Source organism: Mangifera indica, chromosome 12 (genome assembly GCF_011075055.1).
Source record: "Mangifera indica cultivar Alphonso chromosome 12, CATAS_Mindica_2.1, whole genome shotgun sequence".
Classification (NCBI taxonomy): domain Eukaryota; kingdom Viridiplantae; phylum Streptophyta; class Magnoliopsida; order Sapindales; family Anacardiaceae; genus Mangifera; species Mangifera indica.
The window spans coordinates 10744775-10763509 of NC_058148.1; the positions used below are offsets into that span (position 1 = coordinate 10744775).

An 18735-nucleotide genomic window follows, 5' to 3' on the forward strand; every position below is an offset into this window, starting at 1 on the left:
AGGGTGAGAATGTGATGGGCAATGTATCATTGCTTTGTAACTTTGTTGTTTTCTCTTGCGAAGTGTGCTTTCTCTGTTATTCAAACTCTGATAATTTACAGAACTAGAATACATGGATTAAGTGGGAGATACACCAAATTTAGGATTCATACTCTTCCATTTGTTAATGCTTATTATTAACTCAAGCAAATCAGAAAATTCATAAAAGAATTTACTGTTGAACTTTGAGCAATGACTAAACATCCATAAAAGAATTTTCTGATTTCATGGATAAAAATGATTCATCTGCTTTGCATTCTAAACAAATGTTTGCTCTTGTATTCAATAAAGAATCAAATCCACTATTTCCCTCACTTATTAATCTAACCACTGCACTGAAAGTTTGGAAGACGATGAACTTAATTGATTTAATTGCAATAATTTCACTATGATTTTTTCCTTATCTGTAAGTAATGAAAATGAGGCCATAATTTATGGATTAGATCATCATCAAGTCACTGACTAACTAAAAATAAGAACAGAAAAACAAGGTGCAAGACAAAAGAAGATCTATAGATCATTCAAGTTATAAATATGAGTTACAATACATTTTGCCAAAGATCATAATTGCCCTAATGGTGTAAAATAACCATCATAACTCAAGACTTTTAACGCAAACATCTTCAAACTTGTCATGGTCACTGCTTGAGGTGGCACCACCGCCGGCACCAACAGCCTTGAAACCAATCAGAAAAGAGCATAGGGAAGAGACCTGTAGAAAAACAGAGAAGAAGATATTGATGAAAAGCTTCAAGCTAGGTGGGGGAAAATGGTGCCATTTAGAGGGGGTTTTATAATGGGCGCAAAAGAAAAAAAAGGATCTTCCAAGCATATTCTTTGAACCATAAAAGTTGCTTTTGCTTTGAATTTATGCTAACTTTTAAATGATTCATAAAAAACATATGGTGGAATCTGCCTAAGGTATTGTGGCTATAGTGGTTTTTTTGTTTTCAGTTGGTGACATGTAACACTTTGATCAATCGCACCCTGAACAACATTAATTCTTTATGCTTAACCTCAAATTTGGTAGAATTTTGAATTTTATATATATATATATATATATATATATATATATTTTCCCCTTATTGTCATCCTTGTATTTAGAGACATGATTAATGCAGTCAGTCTCTACTTGCCCCGCTGCCATAATGAAGTGGTGCCTCCCTGGTTCCATTTAAAAAGATGACCTAATGGGCCATATGTGAAAGGGCACATAAAAAATATATATTTATCTTAAAATTAATTAGATATATTTATGATTTTTAAAATTTGACGTAGAATTATTGGAAGTGATAATATTTTATCCCTTATATTTTTGAAAATTTATTAATAGTTTCTACATTCCATTAATTATAACATTAAAAATGATCTTGTGCAACCTAGTTTACATTTGCAACACAGATTGTCCAATCCTATACCAGGGTGGAGGCATAGAAAACGGCCACGTATCAAACGCGGAGAGACGCAGACGGAGTCCGAAACTCTTAAGTCTTACCTATCATCTTTCCCATGTTACCGAAGACTAATTAATCCTTTTATTTTATTAAGGTTAAAGGTAATCTCTGTCTCGCGTTCTGATCTTCCTATTTATTCTTGTATTTTGTTGTTAAGAATTGTTTTTATCATACGTTGCGTGTGGAAATAGAGAAAGAGCTAGGGAAACTAGATGGCTGCACCACCAGCGAGGGCTCGTGCTGATTATGATTTTCTCATCAAGCTGCTTTTGATTGGTGATAGCGGTTAGTTTCCATTTATTTATTTATTTTTATAATGATTCTATTTTATTTTTTTTGGTTCATGTGGGAATTTGGAGATATGGGAATAATGTGTGTGATCTTGCTATGTTGATTTGTTGTTTGTAAAAGGAAACCATATGGGCTATTAATTTCAGATTCATGCAGTTGTTTTTCAATAAATGTTGCATTTCCCTTCTAAGTAGAAAAATATTGGAGATTTTTTTCTATATTAATATGCTTGGGGTTAACCCTTTGTGAGAAGACTTGATTTTTTTGCTTTACTTTTGGTTCTAGTTGGAGATCTCTGGTTGGTTATGCAACTTAAGGAGACGTTTGTCATGATATGTTTTTGCATGTGGGGTCCTTGCAATGTCTACATAACTTTATTCTTACCTTTTATTTATGTCAAATCATTTCATCTTTTGGTTAGTTTCATTAGCTTCTCTGGCTAGAAATTCTTGTTAGCTTTTTGTTTCTTTTGTAGTTTTTAATTGTTGGGCTCTTATAGTGTGGAAGTAAGTGAATAGTTAAGGAATCATGTTTTTCATTCTTGCAGATTGGTTGGTTGACGCTTTATGTTTTAATCATTCAAGTTTTTTCCTTTGGATTATTTGAAATCTTTTCAGGTGTGGGGAAGAGTTGTTTGCTTCTGCGGTTTTCTGATGGTTCTTTCACAACAAGTTTTATCACTACTATTGGGTTGGTAGCCCTTGGAGCTCCAGCATCATTCTATTTTGAAATTTTTAATAATATTATCTGTGTGGTGTTATCTGGATATCAAGAAATGGCACTGAGCGACTATTGCACAGATCTGCTTTTGGGATCTACAGTTAAAATTTAGGATGAAGGAATGATTAGTGGCCATCTAGTTTCACTACTATTATATGCTGTACCAAAACTTGCACAGTTGTTTTTGGACATGAAGTTAAGAAGCTAATGCTGTATAGGTTTTTATGCTCACAGCTCCCTCAAACAACCTCCCTTGGTGTTTGTGTCTAGAATGACCCTCTCTTACAATTGTGGATCGAGGAACTTTTAATTCAAGAGTTCATCTTTTTTATTTTATTTTTTTAATTTCTCCAACTTTTCAAATATCTTGGGAAGGGGACTTGTACTTTTCTGTTGCTGGAACACTATAAGTGTAAGTTAGAACACTCTTCAAATCTTACTTTCAAGCTTTTTTCAACAGCATTGATTTTAAGATAAGGACCATTGAGCTTGATGGCAAACGAATCAAATTGCAAATCTGGGATACAGCTGGTCAGGAGCGGTTTCGAACCATCACAACAGGTTTGTTTGTTCTGACTCTTTATTTAGAAGATAGGTAGATAGCCCAGTGGACTCTTCCCTCCTATTTGCATTGGAGTTAGTAGAGAGGGAGGGGGAATGCTGTTTCATTGTTTATCCATATTCAAGCGCCGAGACTGCAAACTTAATCAGCTATTTAGTAGTACTCTCATTAATTAAGTCAAATCTTATTTTCTCTCCAAAGAATCTTTGAAGCAAATATTGTAGAGCTTACATGGTTTGGAATATACCATAATGTTTATCTTTACCTTGGTGGTTCTATGTTCTCCACGTGGTGCTTGTTATTGGAACATTTACTTGGTGACATACAAAAGAAGAGGTCTGAGGTTGTTCTTGCTTGGTTGGTCTTGTTTAGCAATCCTACTTTCAATTTATCCTGAGATGTATCTTACAAATTTCAGATAGTTCTGGAATTCACTTGTGTTCTCTATAACCTTTGCAGCTTATTACCGCGGAGCCATGGGGATTCTGCTGGTGTATGATGTTACTGACGAGGCATCTTTCAATAGTAATTCTTCCTGCCTTTCTCCCAGCTTTTGAACAGTTCATCGCATTTATGTTTTTCATAAATTGCAAATGTTGCTGGGATATTCTTTCATCATATACATGGTTTGCATCCTCCATTTCAGTGTGGACAACCTTTGAAATAGGTTTTATGCAATTTTCATATCTTCTTTTGTTGAGGTGGATGGTTGAAGATTCTTCCCTTCTGGTAGAGTTAGAATTAAGTCTCCATGTCTTGCAATTCTTATTATTCTGGGTATTCATTCTGTCTAGATATAAGGAACTGGATTCGCAATATTGAACAACATGCTTCTGACAATGTCAATAAGGTACTGGTTGGCAACAAGGCAGACATGGACGAAAGCAAAAGGGTAAGTATTCTTTTGATATTCATTGATGGGTTCAAGAAATTTATTCTTTGACATGGTAGCTTGGGTTGTGAGTTCACCAATTGGACATGCAATCCCTTTTCGATTGGATGACTTCTGTAACTGATTACTTTCTGAGACCATGTCTGGTGGTCCTGCTTCTCTCACAGACTTTGGTGCTAGATTGGCTTCCATATTTTGTGCCTTTGTCCTGAGTTTTCTATTTAGTTACATTCATGTTCATGACTGTTAACCACAAAAGCTCCTATTTATATTTGCTCTTCCAAGGCTGTGCCTACGTCCCATGTTTGAGATAATTTTTTTCAACATGGTGGGTTGGATGTGGGCTTGTTAAATGACAGGAAACCCTCTTCAATTGTATGACTTCCTTTACTCACTCACAGTTTGAGAAGAGGATAACTTGTGAGGTGTTGATGACCCTATTTCTTTTTGAAGACTAAATTGTGGGATTGGAGCTTCTCTGTGTCTGTATATGCTGTTTTGTATACTATCTTGATTTTAACTACAATGGATATTCTTTGTTTTCTGTGTAGGCTGTTCCTACATCTAAGGGTCAAGCTCTTGCTGATGAGTATGGCATCAAGTTCTTTGAAACTGTCAGTAGCATTGTGCTGTTGGGTTTAAATCTTTGAAACTTTGTCTGTTTCTTTCTCTGATGAAATAATTTATTTATCCAGAGTGCAAAGACTAATTTGAATGTGGAGGAGGTTTTCTTTTCGATTGCGAAGGATATTAAGCAAAGGCTTGCAGAATCTGATTCCAAGGCTGAGGTTTTTACTTTTATTATATTCTTCATTTTCTGTCTATTTTAACTTCTCTCCACGTTTGTTGATTTTTGCTGGTGGTTGCAGCCTCAGACAATCAAAATAAACCAACCTGATGCAGCGGCAAGTGGTGATCAAGCTGTCCAGAAGTCAGGTTGCTGTGGTTCATAAAGGGAACCCAAAGATATGACTTGAGGGAGAAGATTCTGCTTGTGGCAGCCATTGCAGGGTAATTCTTATTGTGATGACACTGTGGTTGGTGCATGTATTTATCCCTCTGCTATTTTTTCCTGTTACCGGCATTAGTATGTTAAAGGTAGCGATTTTCACAATCAGTCTGTGGAATTTACCATATTGCAGTCTTTTTTCTTTGTCTTTTTCTTCTGCATCTTTTCCAATTTGGAAGTCCAACTCAGTTGACGCTTGAATGTATTACTTGCTCTTGGTGTAGATAGATAATGAAAACTTGGCTCATTTCTGTTGCAAGAAATATTGTTTGTGCTTTCCCATACATTGTGTAATGGAGAAAGTTCCCAGCGCCATTATTAATCTTTCCACAAGAACTTGAGGGGATATTTGCTAGTAATTGGAAGGTGACAATTTAGGGGACAAGTACAATTTGAACTTGATTAATGGCTGTTAGTTTATTAAATTATTAATCATACGGTGACACATCATCATTAGGACATAAATTAATATTTATTATTAGTTTATATATTTTAAATTACAAAAATAAACGTATTTTTGGTGAAATAAAAGTTTGTGCAATGTTATATTTACACGTTCTTGAGTAAATAATTTAATATATAAATAATATATCATTATATGATTAAGTATTATTTTATTTTTAATTTAATATCACTTAATTAAACAATAACGTATAATTTTTATTTAATTATATACTTAAAAGTCATCTACATATATATTTATTATAAAATTTTGATATATTTACTTGCTCTGTAATCTTAAAAATGGGTTTTTAAAAATTAATTTAAACTAAAAAAATCCTCCATGTACTAATTAAAATTCAAAATCTAAATTGTATTGACGGAAAATCTATATATATATATATATACAGTAACAGTTTCCATACTTAAATCACTTAATTTAACAAATAAACATTTTTATATCTAATAAGAATAATTTTTAAATTAAAAAACACGATAATCAAGTTAAAAATTGATCTATTAAGTAAACCAGAACAGACACAGAAATGACGATAAAAATATGCAGTTACTAACCTGGAAAGGTATTTGAGAGATGATTATGATTGAGAAAGTGAAGAAAAACAAAGGTTTGGAATTGAGATTGTCGAAAAGCCTGAGAACAATACGAAAGCTAAGAGGGGTAGCGGATGAAATGAAGAAAATGTGGTGATACATCATTTGTTTATAAGGGTATAAGGGTAAGTTCGATAAGACGCTTCTTCTTGACTTCAATTCAATTGTATGGTGCATAAAATGTGTGAATTCCTAAACTAAAAGCTTCCAAAAATGCAGGTTCATTTCATTTTAAGCGCTGACGGTGTTCAGTGAACAACTAGGGTTCCTATCTTATTCTGTCTTCATCTCCGGCTCTGTAGGTACGCCTCGTAATAAAACCATTTCATTTTATTTCTTTTTTAAAATAATATTATTCTGGAATTGAAGTCACTGCTGCTTACATCTTGATTTATTGTGTTGAACATCACCATTTCATTTTATCTATTTTTAATTAATAATGTCTATTTTTTGGTGGTCGATTTTCATGATGTTAGTTCTCTGGTTTCTGATCTTAGCTGGTGATTTTTGTTTGTTCGGTGTTTAATGAATTGCTTTTTTTTTTTAAAATAGAGTTGAGAATTGAGGTTGATTGCTATGGGGTGGTTAAGAGCTGGTTCAAGTGTGGCAAAGCATGCCATTAGGAGGACTTTAGCTCAGGGATGTTTATATCCAACAAGGACACGTGTGGTACCGGTGCAGTCCCGGTATTTTCACACCACTGTGTTTAAGTCAAAGGCACAATCTGCTCCTGTACCTCGCCCTGTTCCTTTATCTAGGTTAACTGATAGCTTCTTGGATGGAACTAGTAGTGTCTATTTGGAGGAGTTACAGAGGGCCTGGGAAGCTGACCCTAATAGTGTGGATGAGTCATGGGATAATTTTTTTAGGAATTTTGTGGGTCAGGCTGCTACATCTCCTGGAATTTCAGGTCAAACAATTCAGGAGAGTATGCGGTTGTTGTTGCTTGTGAGGGCTTATCAAGTTAATGGTCATATGAAAGCGAGGTTGGACCCATTGGGGTTGGAAGAAAGAGAAATCCCGGATGATTTGGACCCAGCTCTTTACGGATTCATTGAAGCTGATCTTGATCGGGAGTTCTTTCTAGGAGTGTGGAGGATGGCTGGTTTTTTGTCTGAGAATCGTCCTGTGCAGACCCTTAGATCCATTTTAACCCGGCTTGAACAGGCTTACTGTGGCAGCATTGGCTACGAGTACATGCATATTGCTGATCGTGAGAAATGTAACTGGTTGAGAGACAAGATTGAAACCCCAACACTGATGCAATACAACAGGCAGCGGCGAGAGGTTATTCTTGATAGGCTTATATGGAGCACACAATTTGAGAACTTTTTAGCCACTAAGTGGACTGCAGCAAAGAGATTTGGGCTTGAAGGTGGGGAGACATTGATTCCTGGCATGAAGGAGATGTTTGATAGGGCATCTGATCTTGGGGTGGAGAGCATAGTTATTGGAATGTCTCACAGAGGAAGATTGAATGTGCTTGGAAATGTTGTTAGAAAACCACTTCGCCAAATATTTAGTGAGTTTAGTGGTGGTACAAAGCCTGTAGATGAAGTTGGTCTGTATACTGGAACTGGTGATGTTAAGTATCATCTGGGAACTTCTTATGATAGGCCAACTAGAGGTGGTAAGAGAATTCATTTGTCCTTGGTTGCTAATCCTAGTCACTTGGAAGCTGTAGATCCTGTTGTTGTTGGAAAAACTAGAGCAAAACAATATTACTCCAATGATGTGGACAGGAGCAAGAATATGGCGGTTTTGATTCATGGAGATGGTAGCTTTGCTGGACAAGGTGTTGTCTATGAGACTTTGCATCTTAGTGCACTTCCAAACTACACTACTGGTGGCACTATACACATCGTTGTGAACAACCAAGTGGCCTTTACTACTGATCCAAGAGCAGGCAGATCCTCACAGTATTGTACTGATGTTGCCAAGGCTTTGAATGCCCCCATTTTCCATGTAAATGGTGATGATATGGAGGCAGTTGCACATGTTTGTGAACTTGCTGCAGAATGGCGCCAGACCTTCCATTCAGATGTTGTGGTTGATTTAGTGTGCTATCGTCGATTTGGGCACAATGAAATTGATGAGCCATCTTTCACACAGCCCAAAATGTACAAGGTTAGTCCTGTTATAGCCATCTTTGCCTTTCTTTTTACATTTGTGGATTACTGTGTTTAATTTTCTTCTCTTTTTATTTTTTTTTAGTTAAAGTATTTCACCCTGATCCATAGTTTTCTTCTAGCATTTTATGTTTCCTTTTTTTAAATGAAAGTCTAAAAATATGCTGTTCTTTAGACAATTCAGTAAATCTAGACATTCTGATTGGCTGAATATAACAGGTCATTCGTAGTCATCTGTCATCACTAGAGATCTACAAAAAGAAACTCTTGGAATCTGGACAGGTGACCCAAGAAGACATTGATAAGATAGAAGAGAAGGTCAACAAGATCCTCAATGAAGAATTCTTGGCCAGCAAAGACTGTGTTCCCAAAAGAAGGGACTGGCTTTCGGCTTATTGGTCTGGTTTCAAGTCACCTGAACAGCTTTCACGTATTCGAAACACTGGGTATGGTGGTGTCTTTTCAGTTAAAATTTTATTGTTAGCTGTCTATGGCATAGTGGATTAAGTTTAATGAATTTTTTATGGTGTTGTACAGGGTAAAACCAGAAATTTTGAAAAATGTTGGCAAAGCAGTCACAAACCTTCCTGAAACTTTCAAGCCTCACAGGGCTGTAAAGAAAGTTTATGAACAACGTGCACAGATGATAGAATCTGGAGAAGGCATTGACTGGGCACTTGGGGAAGCACTTGCCTTTGCTACATTGCTTGTAGAGGGTAACCATGTCCGATTGAGTGGTCAGGATGTTGAGAGAGGTACATTCAGTCACCGGCATGCTGTCTTACATGATCAAGAAACAGGGGAGCAGTATTGCCCTCTGGACCATGTCATGATGAACCAAAATGAAGAGATGTTCACTGTGAGCAACAGGTAATGTGCTGCCTTTTCATGTTTTGTCTTCAGTCTATTCTACTCTTTCTGTATGATAATCATTATTAAATGCTCCTGTATCATTATCTTCCTTTTAGTATATTGACAAGACACTAATTGTAATGGTTTAGTTATAATGTAGCTTTGAAAGTAAAAGAGGAATAGCTTAGAGTTTAGCAAACATGCATTAGAGGACATTCTAGTATTATGTACTTTAATGTTTTGATGAAGACGGTTCCTTACTTATCTTAGGTACACGTTCCTTTGTTGAGTTCCGAAAATGCATTTGGAGATTAATGCAGTAAGTAACTATCTTCTCCAGTTGCATACACCTACACAGATTGTTTATGTTTTTTCCTTGTTCAAATTGGGGGCAAGCATGGGACGAGCTTAGCTTGGTGTAGATGCAGTATCCTAAGAATTTTTATGGGTAAATTAATACTATTATAGCTAAGATAAGAAATCCTGTTGTTACTAATGCTGGCTAATAGTCTCTCTACTTGAAGAAGTTAAAAGTGCACCAGTATCCCCAAGACACGTGATAATTCTTGAAATTATTGCTTTTATTTTGTTTTTTACGTTCAAACTATTTATTTTTCTGAACAGTTCTCTTTCTGAGTTTGGTGTCCTTGGATTTGAATTGGGTTATTCAATGGAAAACCCCAACTCTTTGGTAATGTGGGAAGCACAATTTGGTGACTTTGCGAATGGAGCACAAGTGATATTTGACCAGTTTCCGAGTAGTGGTGAGTCAAAGTGGTTGCGTCAAACAGGACTTGTTGTGTTGCTTCCTCATGGTTATGATGGTCAGGGTCCTGAACATTCAAGTGCACGATTGGAGCGTTTCCTTCAAGTATGCCTCAAGTGCATTACAATTGTCCTTTTTGTACTAGTTAGGCTGTGCATCATGTCTCTTTTATTTATTTTTTTCATTGGACCATGTGTTTAATGTGGACTATAGGGAACAGGCATGCAATGGACTTGGTATCATCTCTTCAAAATTTTTTCCTGGCACACTGTTTTGTGTTTCTCACGGTGTTTTTTTTTTTCTGGGTAGTTCCTAGTTGGGTTTATTGAATCTTTTCACAGGGAATGTGAATCTAACTAATATATTTGTTTATGAATTCTCTGGTAGATGAGTGATGACAATCCGTTTGTTATACCTGAGATGGATCCAACTCTTCGAAAACAAATTCAAGAATGCAACTGGCAGGTTGTGAATGTTACCACTCCTGCTAATTACTTCCATGTTTTGCGCCGTCAGGTGAGTACAACTTATTTGATTATGAATTGCTTCCCAGTTTTCAGCTATGGCTCTTCATTTTATTAGTTTTCCTATCTCATCTTACAGATACACAGGGAATTCCGTAAGCCTCTGATTGTGATGTCTCCTAAAAACCTTCTCCGTCACAAGGATTGTAAATCCAATCTTTCTGAGTTTGATGATGTTCAGGGCCACCCTGGTTTTGACAAACAAGGGACCAGATTCAAGAGGCTTATAAAGGATCAGAATGATCACTCTGATCTTGAGGAGGGTATTAGACGCCTGCTTCTTTGCTCTGGGAAGGTGTGTCATTCTCGAAATTTTAGTTAATGCTGGATGATTTTGCATATCTTTGTTATCTTCCATGTTATATGTTACATGACCAAGAGAGCAAACTATTTGTTTGTGTTTGACATGATAATTAATCCCACAAGAAAAATGGTTTATTAGATAGAAAATGGTTTCAGTTTTTGTTGGATTTGCCTGTGATACATATTTCATATGCATTCTTGCTTGCAGATTTATTATGAGCTCGATGAAGAGCGAAAAAAGAAGAAAGCAAGTGACATTGCAATTTGTAGGGTGGAACAGCTTTGCCCATTTCCATATGATCTTATTCAGCGAGAACTTAAGAGATACCCCAGTATGTCTTCTAACTCTCATCCAGAGATGTGAAGTTCGTTATTTATGATGGAGAAGCCATGTTTTATTTTCTCTTTTACATTGAATAATTGGTCTACTTGCATCATTTTATATGTTTGTAGTCATCATCAGTTTGTTTTGACTGGCACATTCAGTTGTGTACTGCATTATAATCTGCCATGATCAGTGCATTCACGTTGTGGTCCTGAAATTAATGCTATTGTTGAAATATTTTGAGATGATAAGATATGTCTGCTGCCAGTAAAATAGATTAATACTGAAAGTTATTAACGAATAATGCTATATAAGAGAGAAGGCAAATCTAAAGTAATTGAAACGCTAGTAATTCTTTTGGAATCTAGCTAGTTTTTTATATTGTAGGAAAGGATCTACTTTCTAATAATTGTATGAGTTTTATTAGGGTAGAATATGTCAGTGAACCTGCATGTTTGCTGTTCAGTTTGATGACCACTTGGATTTCTTCTTCAATTTTTTATTTTCTTTACACAAATTTCCTTTGACATAGCGAGTCTGATTGGTTTTGACTTGAATTATTTTAGATGCCGAGATAGTTTGGTGCCAGGAAGAGCCAATGAACATGGGTGCATACAGCTATATTGCACCCCGCCTTGGCACTGCCATGAAAACACTGAGCAGAGGAACCATAGAGGATATCAAATATGTTGGGCGGTCGCCTTCAGCTGCCACAGCCACTGGTTTCTATCAATTGCATGTAAAGGAACAGACTGAGCTTGTGCAGAAGGCCATTCAAGCTGAACCAATCATCCACCCTTTTTAAAGTTCCTCTAAACCCTTGAAACCAGTATAAGAACACAATGATTTGATCCAAGAATACTACCCTATGGTGCTATCTGGGAAATTTTTATTTCCATTTCTTCTATTGTTTGTTGTTTGTCGTTAATTCTGTTGTCAACTTCAAAGACACCAGCGAAATCATAGAAAACACAATTTCTATACGAATATGGTATTCATGCACAAATTTTTGTAGAATTTTTTGTATTATCTTTTAATTATTTTTACTTTATTTCTGTTTGCAAGTTGAGAAGAAGTGTATTTGTTTTAATGCCTATAAAATTTGAGGGATGCACACACAATACAAATACAAGCGACAAAACGTATTCACTACATTTTTAATAGAAAATCAATACATATGCATTGATTTTCTATTAAAAATGTAGTGAATTTTTTGGTTATTTTAGTGAAGGCAATTCCAAAGTAGTCCTCAGAAATTTCAGTTAAATGAGAAATGGCTATTGGAACAAAAATTTTTAAAATTAAAAATAACAAAAATGAAGCAATAAATAGCAGATCCAACAGAGACGGAGAATAGGTTTCTCTCTTCATCTTCAGATTTGTAGGTGCGTTTCTTTGTCCAAGCATTTGGTTTAAAATCACCGTACTCTCATCCATGTTGAGATGAAATTACGGTACTTGAAATATTTGGATGTTCTAATTAATTTTTCTTTAAAATCTCGTTTCACTTTTATCTCATTTGATATTTACTCCTTAGATTTTTTAATTTATTTTCTGTCCCTATAGTTTACGATCATTATCAAATCAAATACACTGGTAGTTCCTGCTACAGCATAGTATATTGATTTCTTGTGCAACACGGTGCCTGTATTGATTCGTACGAGGAGAGAATTTTGATCCGATTGATCTATTTTCGTGAATAATGTAGTTTTTTGGTCTATTGTTGTTTTATTATTTGTTTAGTTTCTGATCTTGTTAATTTTTGTTTGTTTGACATTCTATAAATTGCGTGTTTTTAACTGAGTTGAGGATTCAGGTTGATTGCTATGGGGTGGTTTAGAGCTGGTTCAAGGGTGACAAAACTTGCCATTAGGAAGACTTTATCTCAGGGTGGTTCATATGCAACGAGGACACATGTCCGGGTTCAGGACCGCTATTTTCACACCACCTTATTTGAGTCGAAGGCACAATCTGCACCTGTTCCTCGAACTGTGCCTTTATCTAGGTTAACTGATAGCTTCTTAGATGGAACTAGTAATGTCTACATAGAGGAGCTACAGAGGGCTTGGGAAGCTGACCCTAACAGCGTGGATGAATCGTGGGATAATTTCTTCAGGAATTTTGTTGGTCAGGCAGCTACATGTGCTGGAATTTCTGGCCAAACAATTCAGGAGAGTATGCGTTTATTGTTGCTTGTGAGGGCTTACCAAGTTAATGGTCATACCAAAGCCAAATTGGACCCATTGGGGTTGGAAGAAAGGGAAATCTTGGACGATTTGAACCCAGCTCTTCATGGCTTCACCGAAGCTGATCTTGATAGGGAGTTCTTCTTAGGAGTGTGGAGTTTGGCTGGTTTTTTAGCCGAGAATCGTCCTGTGCAGACTCTTAGATCCATTTTAACCCGGCTTGAGCAGGCTTACTGTGGCAGCATTGGCTACGAGTACATGCATATTGCTGATCGTGAGAAATGTAACTGGTTGAGAGACAAGATTGAAACCCCAACACCAATGCAATACAACAGGCAACGGCGAGAGGTTATTCTTGATAGACTAATATGGAGTACACAGTTTGAGAACTTCTTGGCCTCTAAGTGGACTACAGCAAAGAGATTTGGGCTTGAAGGTGGAGAGACATTGATTCCTGGCATGAAGGAGATGTTTGATAGGGCAGCTGATATTGGGGTTGAAAGCATAGTTATTGGAATGCCTCACAGAGGAAGGTTAAATGTGCTTGGAAATGTTGTTAGAAAGCCACTTCGCCAAATATTTAGTGAGTTTAGTGGTGGTACGAAGCCTGAGGATGAAGTTGGGCTCTATACAGGAACTGGTGATGTAAAGTATCACCTGGGTACTTCTTATGATCGGCCAACTAGAAATGGTAAGAGAATTCATTTGTCTTTGGTTGCTAATCCTAGTCACTTGGAAGCCGTAGACCCTGTTGTTGTTGGAAAAACTAGAGCAAAACAATATTACTCCAACGATAAGGACAGGACCAAGAATATGGCTGTTTTGATTCATGGAGATGGTAGCTTCGCTGGACAAGGTGTTGTCTCTGAGACTTTTCATCTTAGTGCGCTTCCAAACTACACAACTGGTGGTACTATTCACATTATAGTAAACAACCAAGTGGCCTTTACTACTGATCCAAAAGCAGGCAGATCCTCACAGTATTGTACTGATGTTGCCAAGGCTTTGAATGCTCCAATTTTCCATGTTAATGGTGATGATATGGAGGCAGTTGCTCGTGTATGTGAACTTGCTGCAGAATGGCGCCAAACGTTCCATTCAGATGTTGTGGTTGATTTAGTATGCTATCGTCGATTTGGGCACAATGAAATTGATGAGCCATCTTTCACACAGCCCAGGATGTACAAGGTTAGTCCTGTTATAGTCATCTCTGCCTTTCTTGTCAGACTTTGAGGTTTAATTGTGGTTGATTTCGTTTCATTTTTTTTTTCTTTTCGGTTTTTCGCCTTGGTACATATTTTCTTATAGTAGTTTCCTTGTTTCTAATGAGGGTCTAAATATATGCTGCTCTTTAGACAAGTCAATAAAACTAGACCTTCTGATTGGTCGTATATAAACAGGTCATTCGGAATCATATCTCATCTCTAGATATCTACAAGAAGAAACTCTTAGAATCTGGACAGGTGACCCAAGAAGACATTGATAGGATACAAGAGAAGGTCAACAAGATCCTCAATGAAGAATTTCTGGCCAGCAAAGATTATGTTCCGAAAAGAAGGGACTGGCTCTCAGCTTATTGGGCTGGATTCAAGTCACCTGAAAGGCTTTCACGTATCCGAAACACTGGGTATGCTGATTTTGTCAGTTAATTCTTTTTCTTAGCTGTCTCTGGCTTCGGAGATTGCACTTATTGAATTTATTATGATGTTGTACAGGGTAAAACCAGAGATATTGAAAAATGTTGGCAAAGCAATAACAACTCTTCCAGAAACTTTTAAGCCTCACAGAGCAGTGAAGAAAATTTATGAACAACGAGCAAAAATGATAGAAACTGGAGAAGGGATTGACTGGGCACTCGGAGAAGCACTTGCCTTTGCTACATTGCTTGTGGAGGGTAACCATGTCCGATTGAGTGGTCAAGATGTCGAGAGAGGTACATTTAGTCATCGGCATGCTGTGCTTCATGATCAAGAGACGGAGGATCGGTATTGCCCTCTAGATCATGTTATGATGAACCAAGATGAAGAAATGTTCACTGTGAGCAACAGGTAACGCTCATTACTTTTCCATTTGTTTTGTTAAATCTACACTATTCTAGTTAAGATAAGAAACCCTGTTGTGTTACTGAGGCTGGGTAGAGTACATTTCGGTAGAAAATAGTCTCTCTGCATGAGGCAGTTAAAAATGCACCGAAGTCTCCTATGTAGCACTTGAAATGGAAATAGAGAAACGTGAAAACATGGAAACAAAAATGTGAAAACGTATTTTTTAAAAAAATATTAAAAATAGAAACGTAAGAAAACTTATAAATATGAAAAATATAAGAGTTTTATTATAAATACTAAATTTTTTATAATAAAAATACATTAACTTGTATAGTATAAAAATAAATAGTAAAAAAAAATGAAAAGAAAGAATACTATAAAATAAAATTATAGAATCTATTGTAAATTGTTTTTAAACAAACACATATAGATATTTAAGAAAAATAATAATACACACCGATTTATATAATATGTCAAGAAAAAGATGAGTAACACATCAAAGAGTGGAGAGGAGATGAATTTAATATGAGATTTAAAGACATGTTAGATTTGAAAATATAAAAGATGTGTGTTTAATTGATTTCACGAATTTTCTTTTAAAAGAAATGCATTTCAAAAATTTTCAAAAATTTTAAAATGATCTAAAACGCTTTATACAAGTTTTGTAAAGTTTCATAAACAAAAACATTTCTAAAACATGAAAACACACCCCATTATAAGTTTCCAGGCTACTTTGCATGTGATAATTCTTGAAATTGTTGCTTCAATTTTGGTTGCCTACATTCAAACTATTTAAACAGTTCTCTTTCAGAGTTTGCTGTTCTTGGATATGAATTGGGTTATTCAATGGAAAACCCGAACTCATTGGTAATGTGGGAAGCACAATTTGGTGACTTTGCTAATGGCGCACAAGTGATATTTGACCAGTTTCTAAGTAGTGGTGAGTCAAAGTGGCTCCGTCAATCAGGACTTGTTGTGCTGCTTCCTCATGGTTATGATGGCCAAGGTCCTGAGCACTCAAGTGCACGATTGGAGCGTTTACTTCAGGTATGCTGTACTAGTGGATTTTTATTCTTCTTTGTGAACTAGTTGGGCTGTCCACTGTCTTTTCACGGGTGTGCAAAGTACGGTTCACAAAACTAAATTATTATTCAACTACTTAAAATTTACAATTTGGTTTAATTTGAGATGAAAAATATAAACAAATGGTTTATAATCCCATATAGCAATACTATTGACAACTCAATGTTATAAATTTGATGCTTCATCAAAGTTATGGATTTTAGATTTTGAATCTTGAATACATAATCAGTGATATAAAGTAATAGTGTTTCATTCTTGTCATTCTATATATAGTTTATTTTGGAAGAGATTTCTATTCTGCCAGTTCAATAACATCAATAATAGCACTTTTGGAGGCTTCTTTGCAAGTTGTTTTAAACGTGCTTTTAAAACGAAGAATTTAGAAATTATACATAATAATCTATTACTTGGAATTGGTATGTTGCTGCTTCTATTTTATAAGTACAAGTGGTTTTTATTCTTAATCTGTTTAACTCATTGTTTCGTCGAATACGTATTACTGTTGTTCCAAAGGAAAAATTTTGGTAGTTAGCTTATTCACTCTATTATGGTTACATTAAACTTATAAAGGGTTTATTTTCTCCAATTATTCATTTGTCATGCCATTATTTATATTACTTCATTTGTTCTGTGTTTGATATTTTGTTTGTCCTAAATATATTTTTGTTGTGCTTTATATAACTTTAACAATGAGATTGATGTCGTATCTATTAATAATCTTGTACTTTAATAATTACAATAGATTTTTTATACATCAAACCTATAATTCACTTCTGTTCAAACTAAATTACTATTTTTCAGTTCAGTTGGATTTGATTTAAAGTATAAAGTTGTTTAATTTGACTTGAAATTTCTCAAAATTATTTTTTTCAATTTAGTTTAAACATTTTTCCAGACTAGATTAAGTCAGACTGTATACACCTCTAATGTTTATTTTTTTGGTTTACCGTATTGCACCATGTTTGTCATGGGGACGGTAAGGAACTAGCATGCACTATGTTCTTCGTATTATCTTTTCTCGGTTTGTCTTTTTTCTAGGTTGGTTTTATTGAGTCTTATCAATTGAAATGTGGATGAAAAGATTTGACTCTGTTGCTAACTAATATACATGTTAATAAATTCTCTGGTAGATGAGTGACGACAATCCGTTTGTTATACCTGAGATGGATCCAACTCTTCGAAAACAAATTCAAGAATGCAACTGGCAGGTTGTGAATGTTACCACTCCAGGTAATTAATTCCATGTTTTGCGCCGTCAGGTGAGTACAACTTATTTGATTATGAATTGCTTCCCAGTTTTCAGCTATGTCTCTTCATTTTATTATTTTTCCTATCTCATCTTACAGATACACAGGGAATTCCGTAAGCCTCTGATTGTGATGTCTCCTAAAAACCTTCTCCGTCACAAGGATTGTAAATCCAATCTTTCTGAGTTTGATGATGCTCAGGGCCACTCTGGTTTTGACAAACAAGGGACCAGATTCAAGAGGCTTATAAAGGATCAGAATGATCACTCTGATCTTGAGGAGGGCATTAGACGCCTGCTTCTTTGCTCTGGGAAGGTGTGTCATTCTCGAAATTTTAGTTAATGCTGGATGATTTTGTGTATCTTTGTTATAAGAGAGCGAACTAGTTGTCTGTGTTTGACATGATAATTAACCCCACTAGAAAAATGGTCTATTAGATAAAAAATGGTTACAATTTCTGTTGGATTTGCCTGTGGTACATATTTCATATGCATTCTTGGTTGCAGGTTTATTATGAGCTCGATGAAGAGCGAAAAAAGAAGAAAGCAAGCGACATTGCAATTTGTAGGGTGGAACAGCTTTGCCCATTTCCACATGATCTCATTCAGCGGGAACTTAGGAGATACCCCAGTATGTAATGTCTTTCGAGCTAGTGAAAAGAGACCATGGTGCATTATATATAATGCAGAAGCCACGTTTTCTATTTTTAGATGCTTTCATTGATAAAGTGGATTACTTGCATCATTATTATTATTTCTTCTATTGAGGTTGATTTATTGTGAGTTTGATTGTTTTAGATGCGGAGATCGTTTGGTGCCAGGAAGAGCCAATGAACATGGGTGCATACAGCTATATAGCACCCCGCCTTGGCACTGCCATGAAAGCGTTGAGCAGAGGAACCACCGAGGACATCAAATATGTGGGCCGTAGTCCTTCAGCTGCCACAGCCACTGGTTTCTATCAAGTTCATGCCAAGGAACAGACGGAGCTTGTTCAGAAGGCCATTCAACCTGAACCAATCAGCGACCCCTTTTTAAAATCTTCTAAGCTATCTGAAAATATGTATTTCCACTTGTCGTTCACTCTGTTTTCATCTTCAAAAGCACCTCGGTAACCATTGAAAACTGAGAATTTTGATGCCCATATGATTTTCATGCACTGCTTTTGCCTTTAAATACAATTTCAGTTGCATTTTGTTCCTTTCTTCTCAAATGAGATTATACCATAAGTAAGAATCTTGAAATTTTTCTGTTAC

The 18735-nt window shown here is 35.9% G+C and overlaps 2 protein-coding genes and 1 pseudogene across 4 annotated transcripts; all 3 read left to right on the top strand.

The window, feature by feature from the left end:
• The first annotated feature begins 1437 nt into the window (after positions 1–1437).
• On the top strand, positions 1438–5230 carry LOC123193438 (ras-related protein RABE1a-like). Of its 3 annotated transcripts, none has more exons than XM_044606435.1 (9): positions 1438–1594; positions 1685–1778; positions 2402–2474; positions 2965–3065; positions 3526–3591; positions 3861–3958; positions 4510–4572; positions 4654–4746; positions 4828–5230. In XM_044606435.1, the coding sequence occupies exons 2-9, from the start codon at positions 1706–1708 to the stop codon at positions 4909–4911; spliced, it is 651 nt and encodes a 216-aa protein (XP_044462370.1). In that variant the 5' UTR covers positions 1438–1594; positions 1685–1705; the 3' UTR covers positions 4912–5230. The 3 variants fall into 3 exon arrangements, with proteins under 3 accessions (XP_044462370.1, XP_044462371.1, XP_044462369.1); XM_044606436.1 differs by having other exon boundaries at positions 1440–1587; XM_044606434.1 differs by lacking the exon at positions 1438–1594 and having other exon boundaries at positions 1602–1778.
• Positions 5231–5923: 693 nt separating this feature from the next.
• LOC123193060 (2-oxoglutarate dehydrogenase, mitochondrial-like) lies at positions 5924–11970 on the top strand. The gene is made up of 10 exons (XM_044605843.1): positions 5924–6145; positions 6240–6322; positions 6573–8147; positions 8369–8595; positions 8687–9019; positions 9626–9872; positions 10155–10283; positions 10371–10586; positions 10803–10926; positions 11486–11970. The coding sequence occupies exons 3-10, from the start codon at positions 6597–6599 to the stop codon at positions 11722–11724; spliced, it is 3066 nt and encodes a 1021-aa protein (XP_044461778.1). The 5' UTR covers positions 5924–6145; positions 6240–6322; positions 6573–6596; the 3' UTR covers positions 11725–11970.
• A 736-nt stretch (positions 11971–12706) lies between these two features.
• On the top strand, positions 12707–18734 carry LOC123192709 (annotated as a pseudogene).
• Position 18735: the final 1 nt, after the last annotated feature.